General features: G+C 33.2%; 1 protein-coding gene across 3 annotated transcripts in view; it reads right to left on the bottom strand.

The window, feature by feature from the left end:
* Positions 1 to 24,651, bottom strand: part of IKKbeta (inhibitor of nuclear factor kappa B kinase subunit beta) — a 131,230-nt gene that overhangs the window by 68,587 nt on the left and 37,992 nt on the right. For all 3 annotated transcript variants that reach the window (XM_075376907.1, XM_075376904.1, XM_075376905.1), the window contains exons 3-5: positions 21,416 to 21,583; positions 12,559 to 12,674; positions 1,747 to 1,845 (exon numbers count right to left, since the gene is read on the bottom strand). In XM_075376907.1, the coding sequence (XP_075233022.1) occupies positions 1,747 to 1,845; positions 12,559 to 12,674; positions 21,416 to 21,583 (383 nt within the window). The remainder of the gene's footprint in view (positions 1 to 1,746; positions 1,846 to 12,558; positions 12,675 to 21,415; positions 21,584 to 24,651) is intronic.

The following is a 24,651-nucleotide window of genomic DNA, read 5'->3' as shown; positions in this document are numbered from 1 at the left end:
TTGTTAAAACTGTTAACATAAGTGGAAGTTGTGCTGCTTCAATATACAATGTGATTCGCAAGTATAAATCTTCTAATGAATTATGGTCGCCTAAGAAAACAAAACCCTGCAGTCAACTGAAGAAAAAGTGTATTTTTATTAAAAATGAGATTCATAAAAAAGCACACACATTTTATTTTGAAATAAATGCCTACAATAGACAAAAGTGTTAAAAGTTGTAAATGAAGATAATGATTACCAGATTTCCAAAGAACAACTTTTTAGAAATTGTTAAAAGGTAAGAATTTTAAATATGAAAGTGTTTTAATTGACAAGAATGATATTACATGGCGAAGACATTACCTCATTGAAATAAAGAAAATGAGGCAAGAAAGATGTAGAATATATTACATGGATAAAACTTGGGTCAACGAAGGCCTCATGAAAAGTTTCATTTGGAAAGATAGAACTGTGAATTAGTCAAAAGAAGCCTTTCTGTGTGGCTTATTTGGTAATAAGGCTCTGTAAAGGTATGCGTCTCATAATTATACATATCGGCAGTAATAATGGGTTTGTCAACTGTCGTCTTCGGATTTTTTAATCTAAATCTACACGAGACTATCATAACAAGATAAACTTTAAAAGATATTTTTTGAGAAATGGTTTAGCGATGTATTACCTCTTCTGGAAGATAATTACGATTGTCTCAGGCAACGCCCCTTGACATTCATGAAAAAAGTAAAAACTTCCAGATGTGTCTCGGAAAAAGAATGATATCAAAATGTGGCTTAGTTCAAAAGGAATGATGTTTGAAGAGGATGAACTTAAGGTCCAATTATTGTAAAGGGTTTCGTGTTTTAAAAGTAATTTTAATGGGTATAAAATTGATGAGTTAGCACGATCCAGTGGTAAAACTGTGCTTTGATTACCTCCCTATCATTATGAACTCAACCCAATAGAGTTAATTTGGGGACAAATTTAATGTTCAGAAAATACTACTTTTAAAATACTTGATGTTAGAAATTAATGCTTAAAGACGAGCCAGCAGGAATGAGAAAACTATATAAAATATGTTAATGATAGTGTTGCTTTAATAATGGAAGGACAGGTAGAAGGAAAAAATTGTGTAGGCAGACCACGTTTGGAATATGTAAAACAAATTGTTAGGGATGTAGGATGTAGAGGGTATACTGAAATGAAACGACTAGCACTAGATAGGGAATCTTGGACAGCTGCATCAAACCGTCAGAAGACAAAAAAAAAAAAAAAATGATAGTGTTGAATCAAATTATTGGGAACGGGTAATATGATAGAAAACAAAATTGTGCCTCTCATTATATTTCTTAATACTGACAGCACTGGATATCTTTCAATCAGATGATGAAAACTGAATTGAATTTATTATCTATTATGATAGAAATTTAATCAAAATTATTGAACTTTATTTAAATTTAAAATACATGTATAATTTTTGTAAAATATAATAGCACATGGTTACTGAATATTAGCATGACGTAGTTTCTTTTATATGCATCAGTATTTACAGGAGATGCTTGTGAATCGGCCACCTGAACACTCTGTTTACTTGACTTTATAAGCTAACTGAATTAGGTATAATTTATCATTAAATCTAATCTAATAATAATATATAACAAAAATACTAAATCAGATTATCAATAATAAAATTGCAATAGATAATAAATATAATGAATCCGGTAAAAAATACATCTTTTTTGAAATTCTTGCAGAATGATTAATTAAACTTACCACTCAACTGGAAGCATATTCGGCAAAAAGGGCCTAACACCTGTAATTACTTCATGTGACACCAAACCAAGACTCCAGTAATCAACTGATGAAGTATATCTATAAAAAAAATATTAACTTATGTTTATTAAAATATAATTTTTAGTTAAAAATCATACATAAAAAAGTTTCTACTAAAAACGGTACGTATTTTCTGCAGTCTTATTATATATAAGTATATATACGTTATTACATACTGAAATACATCTTAAAACATCTTACAGAATGTTTTTTAAATCGTAAAAGATATTTTTTATACACAATAAGTATATGGCTATCATATTTTTATTTCTTTTAATGTAGAGTTTTTCTCCATTATATTTTTGCACTTCAAATTTATTTTTATTTAATTACTTCAAGAATAATTCTTACATTTTTACCCGTTATTTACGGGTGTACTTTTTCGACAACATGGTGTCCCAGAATGCTGTAATTAATAAAAGTAACATATCTAAACTCACTAATAGTAATTATAATATAAAAATTACCAATCGATTAGTAAAATTCATTTTTTGCACTACTCTTTTTACTTCTTTGATACTTGAAGTATCATATTTGATACTTTTGCAGAAAGTAACATCTCAGTCATCGATATAAAATGAATTTTATATCAGCAGCTGATGCGGTAATCATATTTCTTATACAGTTTAAAAAAGAAAATTCTGATGGAGCAGAGATCTCTGCAAAGTAGTAGACATGAAAGGAAAAACAAAAGTAGAATATAAAAAATGTATTTTATTAGTAATTATATAATTACTAAACTAGCATTCTGTTTGCTAAACCATTTATTGTATAACAAGTACTACTTTACAAAACAATTTTTTTTTTAATTTATACATTCATTACAAGTTACAGAATATTACAACGTCAGACAATAAATATATTATGATCCTCACATAAAAAAATGATAATTGTCACGACTTGACTGATTTAAATAGTGGTTTTACAGTTAAGCTAGTAATTGCCAACGGTTTAAACATATGTTTGAAATTTACCTGTTCATTTATAAGTAGAATTTTATAGCTAACATATTCTAATAAAATAAATCAAATAACAAAAATTATTTAATAAAAAATGTTATAAATAAATATATAATTTAATATGAACTGTTGACAAAAAAGAAAATGTGAAAAGTGGTGTCAGTACACATACACTTTTTAAATTAATGAAAAAGAAAATTTAAGAACAATATAATAAGACATATAACCAGCAACCAATTTATCAAAATTCAGTCAGTAAAAAAAAGATGTGTTACTAACAACATTATTATTAAAATGGACAAACAAGGAAAACAGGTTTTTATTCTACTTGTAAAAGCCACATCCTTAAAATCTGGCCTATGAAACCCACAATGAGTGATAATGTAATTCTTAATAAAAAATCTCATCTTTTATCTAAAGAGAAAAACTAAAAGTGTAAATTGTGATAAGTTCAAGTAAAATCCAAACAAAGCAGTATAGAAATTCTTGACTTATAAAATTGGGGGAATTAATGAAAAGAAAAGAAAATTAAATAAATCTGAAAAAGATTTTCTGCAAAAAGGAAGTACCAAAACAAAAAAGAATAGCGACAGAAGAATTAAGAAACAACTCCAGAAAGAGGCTTAAAAAGTACTGGCCAGAAAGGAAAGAGAAGGATGTTAAAAATAATGTTAGAAGTAGTGCATAGTTGGCTGAAATGAAAAAAAACAAATGAACAAACGAATGATTACATTAAAGAAATTAATTTCCAACAAAAAAGTATTCTAACAAATATTTGAATACTGTTAAATCTTTAAATAATGCCAAAGCCTATTTAAATTAAAATTAATAATTCAGATTTTAGCCCAAAGCAGCAATACTCAATATATGTCTATAAATCTTCTAAGAATCCCATTTATTTAAACTATTCACTAATTTTAGAACAGTGTTCTAAAGTGATAGAATAATAAGACTGAAATGGAATTCAATCTTACAGTTACACACTCTTACAGTACAAACTGATTGATAACCTGCATTATTAAAAATAACATTACAAATGATTTTTTATGGTATAACTAGTATGAATTCAAACAAACCCATTAAAAATACTAAGTGTTTTAAGTTAGTATTTCCAAGAAAAATAAAAGTCCTATACTGAACTCCTATGGAAAGTGAGGAATGTAGTGGTTTTCCATTGCCTCAGCATTGAGCCAATATAGTGTTGTGTATACCATATTAAGTTCGCTGAAATGCAGATGATATTCAGCTCTGTAAGAGAAACCTTCAATCTGTTTACTGCACACAGTATACAAGGTTTTATCAAAGTAACAAGAATTTTTAATCTTTTCCTAAAATATTTATTCAATCTTTTATCGCACCCCCTTCAAAGTAGTTCCCTTCTGATATTATATACTTATGCCACCACAGCTTCCGGTTTGAAAAAACACTGGTCAAACCCCTCTTTGGGTATTGCCTTGAGCTCGGTTTGCAATTTCACCTTTACCTCATCTACTGTTGAAAAACGTCATCTCTTGAGTGTCCTTTTAAGTTTGGGAAATAAGAAAAAGTCACAGGAGACCGTATCTGAAGAATAGAGTGGTTTTTGTGGCATCAAAATGGTATCATGTTTTACAAAGTATTGTAGGATAAGTAAAGCGATGTGCACTGGAGCATTACCATGGTCAAAATTTATGAAACATCACTCTAAAGTTTGGTTCATTTTCTCTGGATTGCCTCACGCAAATTTTATATAACTTCTACGTAGTACTCCTTGTTGACTATATGACCTTGCGGTAGGAATTTGTGATGAACAATTCCATTATGGTTGAAATGGTCAGAAGGACTTTCACATTGGGTCTAACATGCTTTTTTTGGTCTTGGCTCCTCAAGAAAACTTCCATCAAACAATGATTTTTTGTCTCAACATTGTAGCCATACACCCAGGTTTTGTCACCAGTTATGACATTTTTGAACATGTCAAGGTCATCATTAGTAATATCAGTTAACATTTTTGTTTACACGATGCTGTTTCTGTTGAAAATTTAGCAGTTCCAGAACAAAATTTGGCTGCTACTCGTTTCATGTTCAAAACATTAGTAAAAATCAAAATGGATGAGCCATACAAAACTCATATTTCCTTGGCAACCTTTCTAATATTTATTCTGCGATTAGCAAGCACAACCTTCTTACCTTTTTGATATTTTCCCCAATGGTTGATGCGCTAGATGCCCAGACCTCCTTGAAAACATTTGTACCTATCATAAACTCATGGTTGTAGCACAGCATCATCACCAAAGGTCTTCTTTAAATACTTAGCTGCACTTAATTCACTTTTTAACATAGAATTTCAAACAAATTTTCTGATCTAACATTTTGCCACACAAAAAATCGCTGAACACAGTAAAGTTATGTCTTGTTTGTTCGATTGCCAAAAAAAAATTGAGTGTTGCAGATGGCTGAAAATTAACACACATCACTGACAGCACTACCAATACAGGAAAAAGATCAACTCAAATGGCAAAATACAGAGCGCACAATTAAAAATTTTCATTTTTTATCATACCTCATAAAAAGTATACATATAAAACATGAAAATTAGCCAATGAGCATGCTACTATCAACTATTACAACTAAAATTCTATACAAAATTTTGAAAAATGTAATGCATTATTTTACAGACAAGAAGGGCAAGTGACATTTTATTATACTAGTAACATATAACCATAATAGAGAATACAGACAATAATTTTTTCAAACAAATTAATTCATGTAATGAAAAATTAAAATTTACATTAGAAATTGATAATAATAGATTTATTTTTTAAAATTTAAAAAAAAAATTAATAAAAATAATGACATATTTACTGGAGTTTTTGGAAAACAGATAGACTAGACTGCAGCAGTGGTAGTAAACCTATAACCTGCAGGTCAGACACTGACCAACTAAGGCTTAAATGACTCACGTGTTTATTTTTATAAACTAATTTTTTATATCGTAAAAGAGAACAAACAATAGAAAATATTAAAAAATTTAAGTATAAATATCTAAGTCGAATTTATTTATAAAAAAAAAAAATATTTCAAGTGGACGTTGGCCAACTGATTTTCTACATCACTGCACCTGTGTATGACTCAAGACAGTTGGTCATAAACTTGGCATGCGTGTTCATATCATTGTAGAGTGGGAATGTACTAGCTTGCAGTGTTGAACTAATTGGCAGGCTTGGCATACATGTCTAGAAGTATTTAATAATTCAAGTTCATTATTTTTTTTTATTAATCAACTTTATCATTCTGTGTATCATTCAACTTTATTATTATTTTTTTTATTATAAAAATTTCTCAACTACATATGTATGCATATCAAGTACGTTAATGAAAACTTCCTTCTAAAATTATTGTATTCTAAATATTAATATTTTTAATTGTAGCCCGTACTGTCGGCGGTTAAAAAAATAAAAAGAAAAGATTTAAGTTCCAAACCAAATCAAATGGAACGGTTTGATTGAAAATATGGTGTGACTGAAAAGAATAAAGACTGCATGTGTAATTTGTAATGAAAAAGTCACTTCACATAGATACAATGTAAAAAAGACATTTTGAAAAGTTGCATTCAAATCTCAGCTTTTCAACAGATGAAGAACGGAAAGAATACTTTTTACAAAAGAAAAAACAGATTGTTCACAAACTGGTGTTTTAAAAACATTTTTGATTCCAAAAAATAATATTCCAGCTGGTAATTTTCAAGTAGCCCATTGCATCACTTGCCATGGGAAACCTCTTTCAGAAGGAGAGTTTGTAAAACAAGCGTTTTTAGAATGTAGTGGCTACATTGTTGGCAGATTTTAAATAAAAAGACTTGATTATAAAGCGTATAAATGAGTTATCAATATGTCAAATCGAATATAAGATAGAGTAACATAGAACATAAGGTACAGTATATAATAGAATAGAAGATAGAGTAACAGAATTAAAAAGAAATATTTCTTTGCAAATACATAACGACTTAAGTTATGCAGAAATAAATTCAATCGCTTCGGATGGGAGTAATGATGTAAAAGGTTACACACAACTAGTAGTTTTAGCTCGATATAAATCAAGCAATATAATGAAAAATGAGCTAAATCACCTACAGAAAATTGTATCAGCCACAATGGTGGGAAAAAACATTGGTTTTATTCAGCAGCTCAAGCAAAATATTAGACATTCTCTAATTGAATTTCATTATATAATACACAGCAAGCTCTATATGCAAAGAAAGGTTTAAAAATATTTTCCAACATAATGCCAGTTGTAATAAAAGTCATCAAACTTATATATGCAAGAGGTCTTAATAAACAAGAATCTGCACAATTATTAGAGGAAACTGAGTGCCAGTATGCTTGGATTTTGATACACAACAATATTCGATGGTTAAATTCTGGTAATGTTCTTAATCAGTTTGTCAATTTATTAGAAGAAAAAAATTATTTTTTGGATGAAAAAAACAACAGTTATAATGAATTTTCAAATATACATCGGTTAAATGATTTAATGTTCTTATGTGACATCACTCATCATTTAAATAAACTGAATAAAAAACTTCAGGGAAATGGGCAAATTGTATTTTAATGATTGAAAATATTAAAATATTTATGATGAAACTTCACTTCTTCACAAAAGATTTGGAAATGAAAATCGTGAAATATTTTCTTAATTACAAAAACATTTTCAAAACACAATATTTTTTTAAATACTTAATATTCAAGAAAATTCAATTAAAAAATATTTAATCATTACACAGGAAATAAAACAAGCTATTTAGGAGAGATTTAATAGACTTAAAAGTTTGGAAAATAGATTTCACTTTATTTTATATCCATAAAAAACAGAATTCGAAAAAATGGAGTTAACCGAATTTATGCGGCTAGGTATCCATGATTTAGAAATGGAATTAGTTGAATTTCAAAGCAGCATAATGTGAAAAATAAATTTGAAAACTTATTTCTAAAGTAGAAGGAATAATTTCTGAAAATAGTTCAGATATTATTGACCCCACACTAAAAATTCAAAATATTATATTAAATGTGATTCTTTACCAAACAATTTTATATTGATGAAGAAACTTGCTAATGCTCTTTTAATGATGTTTGGATTTATATATTTGTGTGAAAAGTTGTTTTCCTCATTGAATTTTGTAAAATCTACCAGCAGAAATCAACTTGGAAATGAATCGACTGTGAAATGCATTAAACTAATGAATACGGAATGTGAACCTAATATTAAGAAACTATCTGAAAATGAGCAACAGCAGATTTCACATTAAATATACTTTTATTGACTTCATTATACACAGACATATCTGTAAATATGTTTATTAATAAAGAATTTTCATATTATATACATGATTTTCTTTATCCCTTCTTAATTCAAATATTCAAGGCAGAGGCACCAAAAGGCATGGTGTCACCTGGTGTGGTAATTCATGGTATCAACCCACTGATATTTTTTGACATCAACAGTTATTTTTTTCTTTACCTGTTTAGAGAATTTTAAAAGTGAAAACCAAAAAAAAGGTCAAATGTCAAGTTTTTCTGTTAACAAATTTTCAGTGTTTCCAAATTATTGGAAACCATGTCCAATAGTTTGGAAATGGTTTATTATTGGACCATGTCCAATAATTATGATGAATTAAACATGCTAGTTTTAGAGTGGGTAAAATGTGTGTGGAACAGTGACCTTGTGCTCTTTTAGAATTGAGAAGTATGTTAGTGATGAACAGTTTCCATGGACATGTACAGACAATGTGGAAAAAACTTTGAAAAAGTAAAACAGTGTAAGTTTGTATTCCTACTGGAATGACATCAATACTCTAACCGTTCAACAATTGTATTAACTGACCTTTCAGTGCCCGTTTGAAACTTTTTATTTAGAAAGGATGCCGACAACAGTCCATGAAATGACTTCTACAGGAAGACTAAAAAAGCAGAGTTTGACATTAATATGCAAGTGGATTTTGGCTGCATGGTATCTTACTTCAAATGATTTGGTTGTCTGAAGAACTTCAAGAAATGTTGCATTTCTAACGGCCTAGATGTAAGTGAAGAGTGTGCCAAATGAAATAAAGAAGACAATCCAGCCCTACTGAAGTTGGAGATTCAAAAAGTGATAAAGATTAAAAAAAATCCCTTTCAGCATTGCCGGAAGGCGTAGGTAGATTTTACCGGTGCTAAATAGGGGATAAAAAAGATTTCCACCTTAAAGTTAAAAAAAACTTCAAATTTATTCAGTACGACAATGGTTGCATGTGAAAAAAATGTTTCACATGTTTAGCATACAAGTCCCATCTTCTTACAATTCCAGCAACATATTGGTCATCCCTTGCCGTAAAGGTTGGTGATAACAAAAATTGTTTCACACAGAAGTTTTAGGTAATGTTTAGAAGACTAATGATCACTTTAAACCGATTTGATACTGTGCCTATTAAAGGAGGTATATGATTTTTTTTGTCTACAAAATCCCATTTTTTCCAACACCCTGATCCAATGGTCGGTGATATCAAAAAACTTTACTTAGATAAGTTTTAGACCCTTATCTAAAGAATAGTAGGAACTTTGATATTTTAATTAATAGGAAAGTTATAGTAATATATTGTTTTTTCAAAAGATCCTCCCATATCCACCTGTATGGTCTGATTTTGCTTATTAACAAACTCGACTGAGATTTTGGGTCATTATATTTTATGTATTCTTTTGAAAGTGATTGGCAGAAAATTACGGCAGTTATCGTGCCCACAAGAAACTGAAATATTTATATATATAAACTTTTGAACTGACAGTGATTTTGGGGTCTGGGGGATGTGAAATGCAAAGATATGTCAACATTTTCCAGAAGTTGAATCATGATACCCATTACAATAGGTAGCTTTCTTATGAAATCTACCTAAAGCAGGTCAGAATCCTTTTTTAGATTTACCAATTAGTTTTAACTTGCTTGTTTCTTAAAATAATTGTATGATGTTACTACAACAGACTCTTCTTTTGCTTCAGACATATACGCCTGCTAGCCTATGTGTATTTCTGAATTTTTTGCAGTGTTTATCAATGTGTTTATTCTTGTGTATAAATCAGTATTTAATGGCAATTTAATTTTAAAGTACATATTTTAGTAATGTACAAAAAATAAATAGAAATCAACTGAAAATTTTGCAATAACCCTTTCGCCAAAAATTACACCATTATTTTTCAGCAGCAAGTCATATGTAAGGGCATGTCCTACATGAGTAAATGCAGTAAGTAATGAGTAAAATCAATATCATTATTGAAAATTCGTTTTTCAATTGCAAAATCTTTAGCAGATTTGCATATGAATAAAATTTATATATAAATATTGACATATATAAAATAAAATAAACAATAAATATATTGTTTATATAAGTATTATACATTTATGAAATTTATGTAATAGTGTAATTTTGAATACACACTGCTTAAAATATGCATTTCACATAAAACTAAAACAAATTAGTTACCTGTATTTCTGTGTTTGCCTACCTTGCAAGAATAGTACAATTATACTGGGGAATAAAAAAATATTTTTTTTTTGTCTCAGATAGAAAAATAAGTGATTCTGATAGCATTTTTTCTCCTGAATTCAAATATGATATTGATTTTTCCCTATCATGCAAGGTTTCTGAAAGAGGGCATTTATAATTACAAACATTTTTATACTTTCTGCATTCTTAACTACACAATATTCAAACATCTGACTAACCTACAAAGTAAGAAATAATCATTTTCTGCTATATTTCACCTGTGGAGCATCCCTCTTGATGGTCTAACAATAATCGGCCAGCATATTAGGATTCCATTTGCCTTACCTCTTTTCCGTAGTTGAAATCTCCTGATGAAAGTGTTCCCCATGCTCATCACTAACTGCACCAAGATTTTCCAGGAAGAAATCTAGGTGCCAATGCAGGAAGTGTACTTTTAAGGGCATATCACAACTCAAATTTGTATAAGATCGTTGACAATATCACAACAATTTTCCACCTTTTGATTCCCCAAAAAACTCATTTTTGGGTAGCATTTTTGAAAGCTTACCAAGCTGCTTTCTCCAGTGGATTCAACAATTCCTCAAACTTTTCATCATGCATCAGTGATCGATTGTATTTGTGGATCCACAAATATTCCTTCTTTAATTTTTGCATCACTAATTTTAGGAAACTTCTGTTTTAAGTACATTAAACCAAGAGTATTGTCCATGGCCTTGATGAAATTCTTCATTAATCCTACTTTGATATGTAACGGAGGTAGATACACATTTTTAGAATTACACAATGGGTCATGTTTCACATTTTTCAGTTCAGAAATGAATGATTCGCATTTAGGTCATTCTTTTTTAATGAAATGGTTTTTATTGATCCTATTATCCCATTCATACAAAAAACAACAGTACTTTGTGTAACCAAGCTGCAGATCAAGGATAAGTGCAGTTACCTTCAAATGATTACAAATATTCTATTCATATACTGCATATTGAACCTTTTCCAATATAAATTTAAAGTTTTCATATGTTTCTTTCATACTAGCAGAGTAAGCCAAAGGTACTGATGGGAACTTAATGCCATTATGCATAAGTACAGCTTTTAAACTAACTTTAGAGGAATCAATGAACAAGCGCTATTCTGTTGGGTTATGTTCACTATAAAATCTCTCCATAAGAGAAGAAATGTCATTACAAAACATTAAGCCGTTTTGTTCAGAAAAATAGGCTTTAAATTCAAAATGACAATTACGATAAATAACATACTTTTGTATTCTTTTGAAGAAGATTCCATCCTTTTAGCCAGGAAGCATTTCAGACTGTTTTTTGGATAACTTTAAATCTCATATGAGATCGTTAAGATTTTCTTGAGTCAGTAAATGAGGCTCAGATGAACTGCTTTGTTCAAAAGTTGTATCACCAGAATCTGTTTCTTTTTTTGCTTACTTCCATTAGACTCTGAGCTCTTTTCATCTAATGTCAAATGTTCTGGAGGCTTAGGTATGGGCAATTCTTCGCAGTGTGGAACCGGTCTTATTGCAGATTGCAAGTTAGGGTACACAACTGTATGTTTTGATTTTGATGTAATCCGTTTAATGTTTGTTAAGCAGCCATGCAAGCACTATCTGATTACATTTGTCATAGGTGGCAAATTCAAGACAAACCTTACATTAAAAACATGCCTCTTATAAAATAACAACGATATAATATAAACAGAGAATTTAGAAATAATACGAAGTAACAATTACTTAATTCAAGATGCAGTAAATGAAAAAATGCTAAAAAGAAAATGTGAGTAATGCGGTAAAATAAATGAAAAATTGACCCTTAGAATAAGCTGAACAAAATTCATTTTACAAAAAACATTATTATTTACAAGTAAATCTGAAAATTAAGGTATTCTTTTACAGAGTTCAGTGCTTAAACATTCATAGACACTATGCTTACCTTCTTGGCAGAGTGATAGTAACCTGCCTTTTCATACAACAGGTTCTAGATTTGAAATCCACTCAAACATGACATTTTTTCATGCGCTACAAAATTAATTTCTTATCGACGTATATAACTGAAACTGGGATTATTAGTGGAGAAAAATAAATAAATAAATTTTATTACATTTAATAAACACAAAACAATACAAATATCAAATTTTTAATTTCCAAAAAGAAGTATACCTAATAAATAGATTTAAAAAGTTTATATTTACTAAAAAAGATAATATAAATAACATCAAAAAACATAAAAGAAAACAAAAATTTAAATTTAAAAATAATATGAAAATGTTACTCACTGAGTATTTAAAAATAGTTCAGGTGCAAGATATTGGAGGGTACCAACAAATGAATTACAAATACTTGATTGATCCAGTTCTTTGGCATAACCAAGATCAATCAATTTATAAATTACCTGAAATTAATAGTTTGAAATTATTTTATTTAGCTTTACCAACGATCATAAATACATTAAGAATGTAACTTATAATTATTATGAGGAAAGACAAAATGTAAGAAGGCTTTTTTAATTTTTAAATAGTAGCTTCTGTTAGTAATTTTGTTGCATATACTCTGCATATACCTAAATAAATGATCAATTATTTACCTCTTTCTTACTATGATAAAAGATATTATATTAATAAGCATAATTAGACTCTGCTGTCTGTCTGTATCCAGGAAGAAACGGCAACAACAATACAGTCTTCTTCATTTGAAAGCTATGAGACCTGCGAATTTACAAAAAAGAGTACAGTGATAGTCATAAAATATATGAGCAGACTGGATATTTTAAAAATGGCTGGATCTTTCTCTATGATGAACAGCATTGAGGCAGGCTTTCTCCTTCACAGACCAATTATAACCAAAGCTGTTGAATGACAGATTCTTTTAACATGCAATTAAAAATTGATGAAATTGCAAATGAATCAAGAACTGTTTCTCTGGATTTTCTATCGATTACATTCAATCATTAATGTTTCAAAAATTTTATTCTGGTAAAAATGAAATGAAAGGTATGAAATGCAAAATAATTTGATAATTTCAAAGAACTTATTTGAAACAATATAAATGTATACAAAATTTATTTGTTACACAAGTAATGACCAGACAAGAAATGGGTCCAAACACTTTCATCCTGAGGGTAAGCTGTAAGGTTTAAAGTGAAAAAATCCATTATTTCTAAGAACAAATAAAAATCTACTCGCATTTCTCTATGAAAATTGAAAACAGTATTCTGAGGTTTACATTTATTTCATATCTATAGAAAAAATAGAGAATAAAGATTGTAGTATTGAGCTACTATGATAACTGAAGCCAAAAGTAGTCGAAGAAACATAATAGATCTAAATAATACAGCATTTTGCTTCATACCATTAATACATCCTTTGTCTTCATAGTTTCTGTTTTGAGTTATTGGACCATCAACCTTAGAGTACTGTGTGATTTATACATAGACTGGCTTCAAGCGATTTTTATCTTATTGTGCCTACTGAAAGAAGAGCTAAGAGGCTGAAAGTCTAAATCAAACTAATTTATCTATTCATTTTTTATTTCATAGTAGCAAACGCTTAATAAAATCTGAATATAATCAGGTACAAATTGAGATGTAAAAGGTGAAGATAAGCATAAATAAAGAAGCGTGAACTTGCTTCTGAAGAACCTTAAATACTGACTAACCAAAATTGTCTGAAGCTCTGCAAAATTATCTACAAATGAGACTGAAAAGTTTTTTATACAATGGAATTCAAAAGGTCATTAAATGATGAATAAAGTGCATCAATGTAAAGAGTAATTAGTATTGAAACATGCTTAGTCACACGCTCTTTACCACTAAGCATCAAGGTCAGGAGAACTTTCCATCCTTTTCTGGATGGATCAGTAGGTCACTAGCTATCCTTTTCCCTTTTTCTGAACATATCCAAACCCAAATCCTAACCCCTCAAATCCAAACTCTTCAAAGTAGACTTTCATCACTAATTCGTAAGACACACAACAGCTATCTTGGCTGCGATTTCTCCATCTTCTGTTTTTGACCACCTACTGTTCAGATTAGATATGTAGGCCTGACTGGTCTTATCAAAAATTCTCAAAAAAAGAGTTATAGAATTAATTATCTAAGTTAATAATTTATGTCTAATCTGTCAAGGTAGTGTCCAGGTTTCACGTAAGTAACTCAGCATTGAAATGTAAGTAGATCGCTTTATCACTTAAAGACTGCCAATTTTGTTTCTACACAAGACCTTTCACATTTAAAATTCCCGTTTATCATACAGCTTGACCCCCAAAAATAACTATTGTTTATCATTTCTTCAATCCAGCTATCCTGATTAATACTAATGGTCATCTGGACATCTTGAATGTCCTACATCGTTGCCCTCTGAAATAGCTAACCGAGTTCACAGAAGCACAAACCCCATGCCTAGTTCTACATTTTATAGAGCCAATTCATGTGTAAATATCTCATAAATTCAAGGCAACTGAATAATAACATACCACCAAAAATGTTGTTTGCAACAATGAAATTAATTCCTAGTTCCCTTAGTGAACTCAACTTCAGTTCATACCCCTGACTTGGTTTCATTATGGACTCTGGTCTGGTCTACCAGAAGCAGACAGAGCCCCTACTCCCACTCAGCTCCATCACAGAGTCCCGCACGACATTTAATTTCACTTACTACCATCGTCAAGATGCCACTACACCTCACGCCTGCATGGGAATCTGCCCTTGGCAGTACAGTCACTATCCCACAGACAGTGATACTTGCTCATTCAAAAACTGCCCTCATCAAAACTATGATACACCTCATGGCTGCATGGTTACCCATACCCTTGGCAGTGCAGTTGTCGTTCCGCTGACAGCTAACATTTCAACTATAATCATCTTTACTTTACTATGCATGGCTCAAAGCCAACACGCTTACCTTCAGCCAATCAACTGCCCAGGTGGTTCCTAGCCATCTGGGGTGCTACTCTACTATACCGCTTCAGCCATTCTGCTCAAGGCAACGAAACAGAGGAAGCCATCCACGATAGACCATTCTCTGCAAGTCTCCAGTTCCAGAAAGTCTCCAGAAAGAAATTCAATCTCTTGAGTTCCCTAACAACTCTGGTACATTCAGCCTTATACCAGGGACAAACATAAAGGACATGGTCTGCAGTGTCATCAACCCTACAGTCCAGGCACAAGCCCGAATCAGCCAAACCAAACCTAGCAAACTATTCCTAGATGCACCATGTCCTGAAAGGAATTGAGTTGTGTACCAATTGGGGGAGACCCATCTAATTGTTTGCAGCTCCCTAACATATGGAAATACAGCATGCATGTATCGACCAATAGAAGAATCGTTCCACCTAACTTGCCAAGAGTCAAAACCTTTGGTCTTCAATCTCTCAGATATGCCCAAGAAGGCCTCCCTTCTTAGACACATACCGCACTGCTATGTTCCGTAGCTAGAATGTCAATGGGTTTTAGCCTGGCAATCACAGAGACTGCCTCTCTCGAGACAATTATATAGGCCCCCCAACAACAGCTAACAATAGAAGATGCTGGGCTCGCAATAAAATGTCCCTATAACATTGGAACTGTAAACGATGAACCCAGATGGGTGCAGCATACACATTATGGCCTTGCATACATCTTGGTAAAGAATACACATGGTACGATAATTCAACCCCCAATCGGGATGGATGACTCTACAAACACCAAAGAGGGCATCAATAGCATTCCTTGCGACAAACTGAAGATGCTCCCTGAATTGAAATCCCTCATCAAGGTTGACACTCAGATATTTCTGAATGGTGACATACCTAATTGGAAGACCGTCCATTACAACCCGCAGATGACGGGTCGCTGCTAGATGACTTTTAAGAAGCACTGAAAACTATTTAATGCTGAAGACTCCACAACCTTACTACCTTGCATGCCTGTCACTAAGTTCTATCTCAGTACATAAGTTAAACTCAACCAGTAGCAACCGATCGTTGGCATAAGCCACAATGCAGCAGTCACTGGGCATCCCCAACGGCATTAGAGTCGAACTCAATGACCCAGACGAGTGGATCTAGAACACTGCCATGTGGACAACCTTTTAACAGTGTCTTTCCTACATCTGAGCCACTGTCATGAAGGACGACGGTTCTGTTGCTGAAATAGCTCGAGAGAGTCTCAATCTCATTACATATTCATTGAACATCCCAACCCTGTAGGAGGAAGACATCCACCTTGTGGCATTACCGGTCGCCACACCACCCCAACCGTTCTAAGCCCTGAGGTTTTACCAGAGGTCATCTTTAAACCCTCTAACTTATTACATCTCATAGTCATCAACCAGGCGTTGGTCAGGATGCCACCGATGGAAATGCCTCAGCAGACATTTGCATCAGTAAAATATAAATCCAATTTTGCCTTCGCATAGGCCACAAATGAACAACTTCACATCCAACCTAACATGATTCCCTCAAACTAACTGACTAAAACCGCAGAAGCGCAAACCCTGGGCCTTGTCCAGATTTGACAGCACTGTTTGTGACTGCAAATGTAGGACCAAATCATTCAGCAAAATATTAAGGACACAGTCCTTATCAATTACCACACCCTCACGGGTTGACAAAGCTGACAAGAGATGTTTCCTGCACTTATGTCCAAGGGCTCTATAGACAACACCCCAAGGGTTGCTATTCCCTTGCACCTGAACGAAGGAGCACCAGGAATAACACTTGGAGCACCTAATCCTCTGAAAGTACCTAACCCTTGTTCTGCGGTAATCCGCAGTTAGGGCTGCATGCCGATCGGGATCACCCTCTCATTGTGCAGCCCTTCTGAGTCGACACACAGACTGCTTCATTGCTGTCAGATTCCGAGACCACTAACCAGATATACGTTCCCGGCCAGTACCTCTAGGAATAGCAGCTTCAGCTGCTGCCACCACCACTGCAGAAGTGAAATTTTCTGCCAGGACATCTAATAGCAGGCCGTCAAGGTTTCAAGAAAAAACCTCTAGTCTGAACTCCAACAAAGAGGGCAGTTATTTGCCAGTCCATCTTTCTATGCAGGAAGTGCCCCCAGTAAACAGAAAAGTGTCCCTCATCCCCTATTTCAAAAAGTATCAACTGATGATTGTTAGAATAGTCGTACACCACAGACCAGTCAAGGACCCTGCCAGGGATGTCCCTACCAATGGTGATGTCAATATTTTTACATGAAAAGGCCCTTCATGAAAAGGTTAATGGACATTAACCGTACCGAAAAAGTGGCCAACTGGTCTGCAACATTAAAACCTCAAAATTGTTCTGTGCAATGAAACTGTCAGTTAAGCCACTGCCATGATCCCACTGTGCTAGAAAAGCGACTTCGCATTAACATCGGCACCAATAAGGATTGGACCATTACCCACAATACGAAGGATCCTATCCTATCTCGCTAGGTAAGAGACCAGAACTTAACTCAAAGGCTCCATGATATTCCTGAGTATCACGCCTACCCATTTTAAAGACCAACCTGGAGTCTTGCCAGAAGACGGCTTCATCCAAATCGGTGTTCTGCTCCCTAATGACGGACAAGACATCTTCATTGGTAAGGTTACAATCAATATCATAAACTATAATACAGGACCTACACGTCCACTTCGGGACTATTTTTACATTCAATTGCTTAACAGCCATGGAATCTCTAATTGCCTGAATGGTCTCTGTATCATCCGCTACCACAACTAATCTCTTGCCAGTCTCTTTGATGTTCCTGATTTTAAGACCTTTCCGGTCACCCCGAAGAGCAACCTGGACGTCTTTTTTCACCTGACTGCTGAACACAGTCGAGTGCTTCGCTCTGCTGACAAATGCAACCTCACGTTTCTTGAACTGGCTGGTTTCACGTCCACCCCTCCACCTCAGCATATATACACGGCTGCATTAGTGCCAGGGTGGTTCTGGTTCTGCCAAACGGAGCCATGGGCCAATGGAGCAGAGCTGCGAGGCCTGCCCCCAGCTTGCAAAAACTCTTCAATGAGGGGGTTATACCCTCCTGGATGGTCACCCGTATATCTACTTCTGAACCATCATTGTCCAAACCAGTGTTCGAGGAGGTCGAAGGAAAAAGCTCTGGCCCCTGTCTACGACTAGGCTTCTTACCTATCTCCCTAACATCGGTCATGATCAGAGATACCCTGACCTAACTGTATATGAACAAACTGCTCGCTGTATTCCTTCTATCCAGATATATTGGGCAAAAGCTCACAAGTGTGACAATTACCCGCAGCGAGCCACAGGCAACTGGAGATCTTCTGTATTCTGCTGTCACTCTGCACCTCTTCGCCGCTACTGGATCAAATGTGTGAAATCAAATCAACACACAATTATAGATTACGGCCCCTGCTCTAAAAGAGAGCGAGCAGGACTAAGGGTAAAGGCCTCTTTGCTCGAACAAATAGTGCGCCAAAACACTCTGAATCCCCATGAAATGGAAATGAATCATCTAGACAATAAGAGTGCAAAACCATTGTAACAGTTCTCAGACATCAAGATTGTGAAACTGGGGAATGTACACAAACAACTAAATTTAGTCCTAATTCTCTTAGTGAAACTCAGCTTACGGTTTAATAAACCCCTGACTTAAGTTAAACTATGAACTCCGGTCTGGTCCACTAGGGAGAGGCGGACAGACCCCTTTCTACCACTTGGCTCCATCACAGAGTCCCGCATGACATTCACCACAATAAACTATTGTCGAGATGCCACTACACCTAACAACTGCATGGTGTCCCATGCCCTTCAGCAGTGCAGTCGCCGCTCCGCCGACAGCTTTACAATTATTGACACCTCTTATCTGACTAACCGTGGCTCGCTGCCAAAATGCCTACCTTCGGCCAATCAACTGTCCAGGCAGACCCTAGCTACCCAGGTTCCTACTCTACGAGATCCCTTCGGCCGTCCTGCGCAGGGCAAGGAAGCAAAGAGCAAAGGAAGCCAGCAACAACTACCCAGTCTCTGCGAGTCCTCCAGTTGACCCACAGATCAAAGAAGGAGTTAACTCTCTTGAGTTCTCTTACAACTCCGGTACGCTCAGCTATGTACTGAGGACAGACATACAGGGCATGGTCCACCATGTCATCAACCCTACAGTCCGGACACAAGCCGGAGTCAACTAACCTAAACCTAGCCAAACTATCCCTAAAAGCAAGCACCATGTCCTGAAAGAAATTGAATAATATGCTGATTGTGGGAAACCCAGCTAATCACTCGCAACTCTCTAACATTTGGAAAAATACGATGCATGTATCGACCAGTACAAGAATCATCCCACCTAGCTTGCCTTGAGTCAAAGCCTTGATCTTCAATTTCCCGCATACTCCCTGATGTTAGAAGGCCTCCCTTCTTATAAATATACCGCTGGCTACATTTCGTAGCCAAGATGTCCAGGAGTTTTATGCCAGTGATCACAGTGACTGCCTCTCACGAGACAGTTCTGTAGCTGCCGACAACAGCTAGCAATAGAAGACGCTGGGCTCGCAAAAGAATGTCCCTATAACTTTGGAACTGTAAACGATGAACCCAGATGGGCGCAGTGAACAACATAATGGCTTCACAAACACCTTTGTAAAGAATACGCATGGTACGATGGTTCAACCCCCCAATCGGAATGAATGACTCTACGGACATCGAAGATAGCATCAATGGCCTTCTTCACTACAAACTGGAGGCGTTCCTTGAAGAGAAGTCTCTCATCAAGGATAACACCCAGATACTTCTGAACTGTAACATACCTAATTGGAAGGCTGTCCATTACCACCCGCGGATGACGGGTTGCAGCTAGAAGACCCTTCAAGAACATCATAGTGGTTTACTCTACACTGAAAACCATCTTATACTGAAGACTCCACAACCTTAGTACCTTACATGCCTGCGTCACTCTGAGCTCTATCTCGGCACACAAGTTGCCCTCGACCAGCAGCAAACCATCATCGGCATAAGCCACAATGCGACAGCCACTGGGCATATGCAATCCCATGAGAGAATCAAACTCAACTACCCAGATGAGTAGAACTAGAAAACTGCTCTGTGGACAACCTTTAGACAGGATTATATTCACTGAACAACTAAAATATTGTATATACTAAGAACTCAAAAATATTATATAAATGGAACGCCACTTAGTTGATTTTTATAATGAGAGTTAGAAGCCTGAATTTTTTCAGCATTTTAAAGTTCACAATGTAGAAAAATATAAAGGGGATTATAAAATTTATCCTAACAGCTAGAAACTGCAAACTGCTGCATAATCTGGGTTTTACCAAACATAATGAGAAGTTACACTTTGCTGATCATATAAAAATACCATAACTGAGTATACCATAATTGTCTAAAAGAAAAATCAACATCATCTGACAGCTATTTTCCAGGCTTGTCTTTAACAGTATAATCCTGTTTATTTTTTTCTGTAAACCTTGTTTCAGATATTGCTCTTTATTTGAATAAGAGATAAAAATATACCATATTCAAAGTGAACCATATTGAAGGCAGTGTATAATTTCAAAGGGCACTGGATAACCGATTTTACACTTTTCAAGGTTGCTAAAAGGTTTTCTAGATACAATCTTATTTAAAAAAAGAAAATAAAAGATTCATCCACAATAGCAATTTTATCCACTTGGATGAAAAAGAAAACTTCACTTTAATGAATACCAGATTTCAAAAACTCCTTATTTGTAAGATGTCTAAAATGAAAAAATTAGTACTTATTACAAGAAATCAACTCAAATCAAAGAAATTTATCTGCCCAATATCAGTTCATTTATTACCTAAGAGCATCTTTTATGGCACAGACTGAAAGGAGTTCAAATCATCTATTACCTTATGACACCTTATATATGTAATGAAATGTTAGAATTCTAAGAAAGAAGTTATAAGGAACATCGATCTAAGATCAAAAAGAAATAAAAAAGTCAAAAGTCTTACAAATTTGGGAAGCCTGATTAGTAATATTTATGTTTAATAGCCACAATACAAAATATAAAAACTGTTATAGAGAAGAAAGGTTTTATTAAAAAAGAAGTAAGAAAGAGGAGGATGGCAGAAAATTAATTATATTGTACATAACTAACTAAAAATAGTATATTCAAATGAGTACATAAAAATAAAATTATAATATGAGATTATACTGACACAACCAGGAGTATTTTCATCAGGTTGTAACACAATATTTTCTGGTTTTAAGTCACGATGAGTAATTTTTTGGCTGTGTAAATAAGCTATTGCATTTTTTATATCCATAATAATCTGCCTCACTTCAATTTCTTGCAATCCACAACAATTCTCTGGTTTATTGAGAACCTAAAAAAAAAAATGGTGAAAGTTAATTTTATTTTTGGCAAAATATAACAAGAAAAAAGTCAAAACAAGAGATTATTACTAAGTAAATAAAGTCAGATCAACAATTACACGTGAAGTTCTCATACCAGAATATATCAGAACTACAGTTTTTTTTTTTTTTTTAATTTATTAATCTTTAATTAACATAACCCCTATTAATTTAATTTCAAAGTAAATTAAATAAAACATTAATCAATAATATGGCCCAAAAGGTCATGTCAAACATTTTTAGCAAAATGTATGCTCGTTAACTTTTAACACCGTATGAGTAAAATTTAAAATCTCTAGAAAATGACCAGAACTTTTTATTAAATGTAGCCTCATTAACTTTCAACACTACAGGAATCAAGTGTATAAATAAAATTATTTCTAGGTTTTATTTTCACTGTACAACATACGATCAACCACCAATCTTCTAAATTTATAACAATTATTTAAATTTATTAGATAATGAAAATCAGTTTATTAATTACTTTAGTTTTTATCATTGGAATTATTATCCCTACCTGTCTTAAGCAATTACCTTTTTGTTATCAAAAACACCAGTTTAAATGGGTAAAATTGATTGCTCCTATGCGTTAAAAAATTCTGAAGATGGGCAAAAGTTTACCTTAAAAAGACTCAGTTGATTAGTAAAAAAAAAAGTTCAACATTAAATCTTACAGCAAAAAGGGCATAGGAAGGCGCCTATGAACAGGAGGATCCTTGAAACATTCCACTGAAAAGTTTCTTATCTCATTTCATGGTCTGTCTATAAGTAGAATGTATCTTTTTTAATATAATCCACTCCTTTCCCTTACTGTTGGAATTATATGAGTTTTATCACATGTTCACCAAATCAGTGCTGCAAATTGAAAACCCCACAGTAACTATGTTCTTGGTATTTATGCGATTTGAGAAGCTCTGCTAAATGTAACCTCTCCAGAACTCTTCCTATAAGGTTACTGAATATAAGCTAATCCTGAGCCCAAGTTGCTTACCGAGAAAGAAACATGTGCACGAGTGTGCACACACCCACACACGCGCGCGCGCAGAGAGAGAAATTATCCACACTTGAAAAAATATCAAAATAACAGTTTACTGTCTTCCTTGGATCCTTCTATTAAAAACATAAAATTATTCTAAACATAGTCTGCCAAGCTTCCTTTTTCATTTGTTTCCAGACACTACACAATCTATCAAAAAATTAATAAAACAAAAACAAGCATTTTAAACAAATTTTCATCTAAATTATGCAGTTTTAATATGATTCAAGACTTAACTAGTTTCTGTTTATTTTAAATTAGCTTCTTTAATTTTCTGTTTTTAAAATTGATGCTTCCAAATCTCACATGCCCATATAATTGGATTACTGCATTGGACTTATTGCACAATAATATAATGCTTGTTAATATTTTCAGTTTTCTGTCAATAGTTTTTTTCTATTATACAACAAAGTTACCCTAATTTTATTTTTTAGTTTCATAGTACTAGTTCTTTGTGTTATACAAATTACATAATCTCCAAGAATCATGAATTATTTTCCTTCTTCTGATGGTAAAATCTTCTGCCTGCAGTCAGAACTCTCTCCTCTACGTATACAAGAAAGAAAAACTGTTGGGCTACAAACCATTATAAAATGACACAGTGATAAAAAAGTTTAATACCTTATCTATTTTGTAAACCGAAAAAAAAATTTAACTTCTTACTAAACTTTATTCAGCAAAAAATAATTTTAGTAAGTTTTTTTCTTTGCATACCAATAAACTTACTGATTAAATATACACGATATAAAAATCTAAATCATATAAGTGGAAAAACTGGCCAAAAGAATTTTGTCTGAAATCTCCACTTAAAAATGTTTTGCAGTATTATGATTCAAACTGTGCTTGTCACAAGTCTATTTATTTATCTGTTACATATATCCGACATGTTCTTACATACATACTTTAATGAGAAAGATGAAATAGATAATTCATGAATAATTGGAAGTAATGTGTTACTAAATGTGTTACTAATGTGTGTCAGACTCATCAAATAGTTTCAGATGGATCACAGTAGATATAAAATAGCGTGAATAAAATGTAAATACTGTGGAAAATTATCTGAATAAATAAATGAAATCGCTGTTGAGACTGTTACAAATATAATAATATGAATAATTATAACTTTAAAAAAAAGTATCTTAAATTACTTATAATTTACAATATATGTATACTTATGTTTGTTAACACCATCTGTCTCACTATCTGCCTCAATCTTTCTTAAAGTTGTGATGTACACCTGACATACAAGGAACGTAAGTAAAGCAACAAACATATGTAATGTATGTAAAGCATCTGACATACAAGGAACGCTATCCAAAGCTACTTTTTCTGAGAGTAACAATGTTCATCATATAGCCGGTTCCTATAGTAACATAATTATAGCACATATCTTGTATGGCTGAATAACATCTGTATGTCACACTAATTCTAGCATGTCATATGCAAAAATATATTTGGCTCGTGGAAGAAGACAAGAAACCGCTATACAAGAAGAGGTTTTTAATTTTTTTTACTTTCCCGTCTAGCACTATAGCAGAGTATAGGTCTAGAAGGGAAAATATTGTAATCGGTCCAATTTGGGCATATGCAGCTTTCAGCGGATCTTGACACTCTGACATCTTAGGAACCCAAAAAACCAGATGAAAATTTTCCAGTTGTCGGATGTTTCATGTACACGTGTGTGGGAGGGGGTGCATGTGTGTGGTTTGGTGTCGCCCTCTAAATCACCTTATATCTCCAGAACTACTGGACCCATTTTAGACAAACTTGGTCAGATTACTACTCCATACATGCTCCATATTATGAACTTGAATTATGAATTACAACATTTTACTTTTTTTTTAAATAATAACTGCGTCAATAGTACCTCCTGTCACCACAAGGAGCACTGATGTAGCACTACAGCTGTACAACTGTTGTAGTTGTCTGCTATGTTGTACCATCTTTTAAATAAATATTATGTACATTTTATATAGTTTTTATTATTACATAATAAAAATGCAT

The sequence above is a fragment of the Lycorma delicatula genome, chromosome 10, assembly GCF_047948215.1.
Source record: "Lycorma delicatula isolate Av1 chromosome 10, ASM4794821v1, whole genome shotgun sequence".
Lineage (NCBI taxonomy): Eukaryota > Metazoa > Arthropoda > Insecta > Hemiptera > Fulgoridae > Lycorma > Lycorma delicatula.
The sequence above is the reverse complement of the archived record's forward strand: the minus strand, read 5'-3'. Positions and strand labels throughout refer to the sequence as shown.